Raw genomic sequence first — 3248 nt, forward strand, 5'->3', positions numbered from 1 at the left:
TGCAAATCAAAAAGTGAATATGTCACAAGGCCACAACAAAACGGCTTAATTCCTGAAGTTCGCATCAAAAGCGCCTAATTCTGAAATCGGATAGTAAAACGTATGCAGTGCCATAGCATTTATGTCAAGTTACGTTAGTACAATATCGAAAATAAAATAATAATTACGATATGAAAACCGTGGATTTATGTTTTTACTAAGTAGTAACTACTTGAATTTCAACTTTCATTTGAAAATTGTCTTTTCATAAGGGCTTATTTCCACTATAATCTTTTTTCAGGAAATCGAGAAAAACAAATAATAATAAGTTAGTTTACTAATATCAAACCTAAATTGCCCCCATCTGTTTAAGGTATTGCTAATGTAACATGAAAGGATACAGGGTTAAATATATAAAACTTTCATAATGTTAAGCATCCAATAGAATGAGGACAATAAAACAACACTAAAGTCGAATTCACACTTTAATCATAAGTATTCTGTAGCATCTGGTCCTTTACATTATTCAACATGAAGATTACACCAACATGATTATTATAGCACTTAACAATAGAATATGAACATAAAATAGAACATCTCCAAACTGCAATAATTTGTAAAAGGAATTTTCTGTAAATGGAAGTCTTTGAGTTTTTTATAACATTTCATAATATACAAAACATAATAAGTATATTTTACTGGCTTTTTGCTTAAATTAGTACAATACTTTGTTTCACTTTTCTTAGATCTCTATTGACTTGCAGGGAATAATATATCATATCACAAAGGTATAAAATAGTGAAACCAATCTTAGAACAATCTTTTTTCGTAAGAAAACAAGCCATGTACATTGCCTTCCAGTTGGGCAGAGTATGTTCTTTTCATAAATCTCAGATCTCCCGTGACACTCATTTCACGCAGTCGGGAAACAGAGCGCGCGCCGATGTCCTGGCAGCTATGTTGCATGCCAGCCTGTAAGTAAGGCAGGAAACGCAGCACTGAACCTTTGTCCACAATACTTCCACTCACACCCTGAGCCACTCGGTGCTTATCAGTCTCCTTGTGGAAATATCGGCTCATGGCAGCTCCTTTACCATCCTTATTTTCCATGGCTTCCAAGCTTCCCATCCCCCTGTACTTTTTGAGCCTAACTCCATCAGAAAAGAAGTACTCTCCTGGAGCTTCAGATGTGCCGGCGAGCAGGGATCCCATCATTACTGTTGAGGCTCCTAAAGCTAGAGATTTGACAATATGACCCACTGATTGTATACCTCCATCAGCAATTACTGGCACATTAAACTGATTGGCATAAGATGCAACTTGGTAGACTGCTGTAGCCTGAGGACAGCCGCATGCCATGACTTCTTGGGTGATACAGATGGAGCCGCTGCCCATGCCAACCCTCAGGGCATCAACACCGGCATCTATGAGATTCTTGGCCTGCATTCGTGTGACAACATTACCTCCAATGACTTGGATGTCAGGGTAAGTACTTTTTATGAATTTTACCATTTCTATTTGATAGATAGAGTTTCCCTGTGATGAGTCTAACACAATGACGTCAACCCCATTACTGACTAGTAATTTGAGACGCTCCCTGTCAGCTTCATGAGTACCTATAGCCGCCCCTACGAGAAGCTGTTTATTGGAATCTTTAGATGCATTGGGATAGCTGCGAGCTTTCTTTAAATCGGTTCTAGCGATTAGTGCCACTAACTCACCTGCACCATTTATTATTGGCAGTTTTCCTTTCTTACTCTTTTCCAGTATATAATTGGCATCTTGCAATGTGACACCGGACTGCGCTGTTATCATGTCTTCTATTGGAGTCATGACCTCCTTAAGACTTAGGTGTGGGTCTCCCTCCCTGAAATCCACATCTCTTGAAGTAACAATTCCAATGAGACGGCCTCCAAGTTTACCATTCTCTGTTATAGGGTAGCCTGTGAAACCGTTTAGCTTTTTTGCGTTTATGACATCAGCAACAGTATGTTGAGGGCCCATGCAGACTGGGTCCCTAATAAAACCATGTTTGTACTTCTTGACTTTGTGCACTTCGTTAGCTTGGTACTCGGGCGTGCAGTTGTGATGGATGATGCCGATGCCACCGCACAGCGCCATCGCGATCGCCATGTCGGCTTCTGTTACAGTATCCATAGGAGTAGACACAAGCGGTGCCTTGAGGTTGATTTTCTTGGTGAGAGGAGACGTCAAGTCGACTTCCTCGGCCGTAAAGTCTATGTAGCCGGGGAGCAGCAAGAAGTCGTTATAGGTAAGCCCTTCGCTATTGATGAACATTTCACGTGCTGATAACCCATCACGAAGATCACCTTCTGCCTTTGTAGCCATGTTCGCGGAAGATCTTGAACCACAGTAAAATTAGGTCAAAAAACTTATCACGAATTTATAAGGATACAATGTGTTTCCGATTAAAAACAATGGGACGAATGTGTGTACACGTGGTATGCACAGTGTAGTTTTGACACTTGCTGGTGGGGATGGCTTATTTATGAAATCATTTGTACTTCAATTAGTAGTTCTGGGAGTACACGACTTATTAGACCTTCGTCTACTAAAAATATATTCTTAAGAATTTTAAATTTCGTTTTTTCGAAATAAAGCACGACATTCCCTGCCGGCTTCTTTGACAAAATGACAGATAGCAAAGGAAGTAAGAAGTAATGTTGCTAGACTAGATGGTTGCTAGTAAAGCGCGTCACAGACGGCGCGATAATATATACTCCCGGCTCTTTGGCTATGACCGCGAGAATCGAAGTTCTGAAATCAGACCCGATTTCGGGCCCGACAAATAATATTTTTCCTTTTCACCAAATATCAACACATAGTTTACAATATTTGAAATGTACAAAAAATGGTTCATATGCAAGAATATCAAACATTGAACATTTTTGGCAATTAGGGAGAAAGTATTTTTCCATTTCAAATATTGTAAACGATGTGTACTCCGTGAAACGAAAACGATTATCAGGTCCGAAATCGGACTGATTTCGGGCCCGAAATCGTGACTGATTTCGGGCCTGATATAATATGCCTTGATATGGTCCCCTGGTATGGTTTATGGTGAGCAACAAATAACCCGATCAAATTACGTAAGTGGTTTTTGGTAAGTATGTTCAATGCCGGATTTAGAGATCTGGAGGCCTCGGGCAATAAAGGAGTGGAGGCCCCCTGGCTCCATGTTTTTTCCAAAATTTAAAATGGTAAATTTTCCGAATTCTCTATTGTGGGGGCCCCTCTTTTGTGGAGGC

At 40.1% G+C, this 3248-nt stretch overlaps 1 protein-coding gene across 1 annotated transcript; it reads right to left on the bottom strand.

Annotated features, from left to right (window-relative positions):
• Positions 1 to 451: 451 nt before the first annotated feature.
• Positions 452 to 2660, bottom strand: LOC133517151 (inosine-5'-monophosphate dehydrogenase). The gene has a single exon (XM_061850319.1). The coding sequence runs from the start codon at positions 2326 to 2328 to the stop codon at positions 790 to 792; it is 1539 nt and encodes a 512-aa protein (XP_061706303.1). The 5' UTR covers positions 2329 to 2660; the 3' UTR covers positions 452 to 789.
• Between the last annotated feature and the right edge of the window lie 588 nt (positions 2661 to 3248).

Source organism: Cydia pomonella, chromosome 4 (genome assembly GCF_033807575.1).
Source record: "Cydia pomonella isolate Wapato2018A chromosome 4, ilCydPomo1, whole genome shotgun sequence".
Classification (NCBI taxonomy): domain Eukaryota; kingdom Metazoa; phylum Arthropoda; class Insecta; order Lepidoptera; family Tortricidae; genus Cydia; species Cydia pomonella.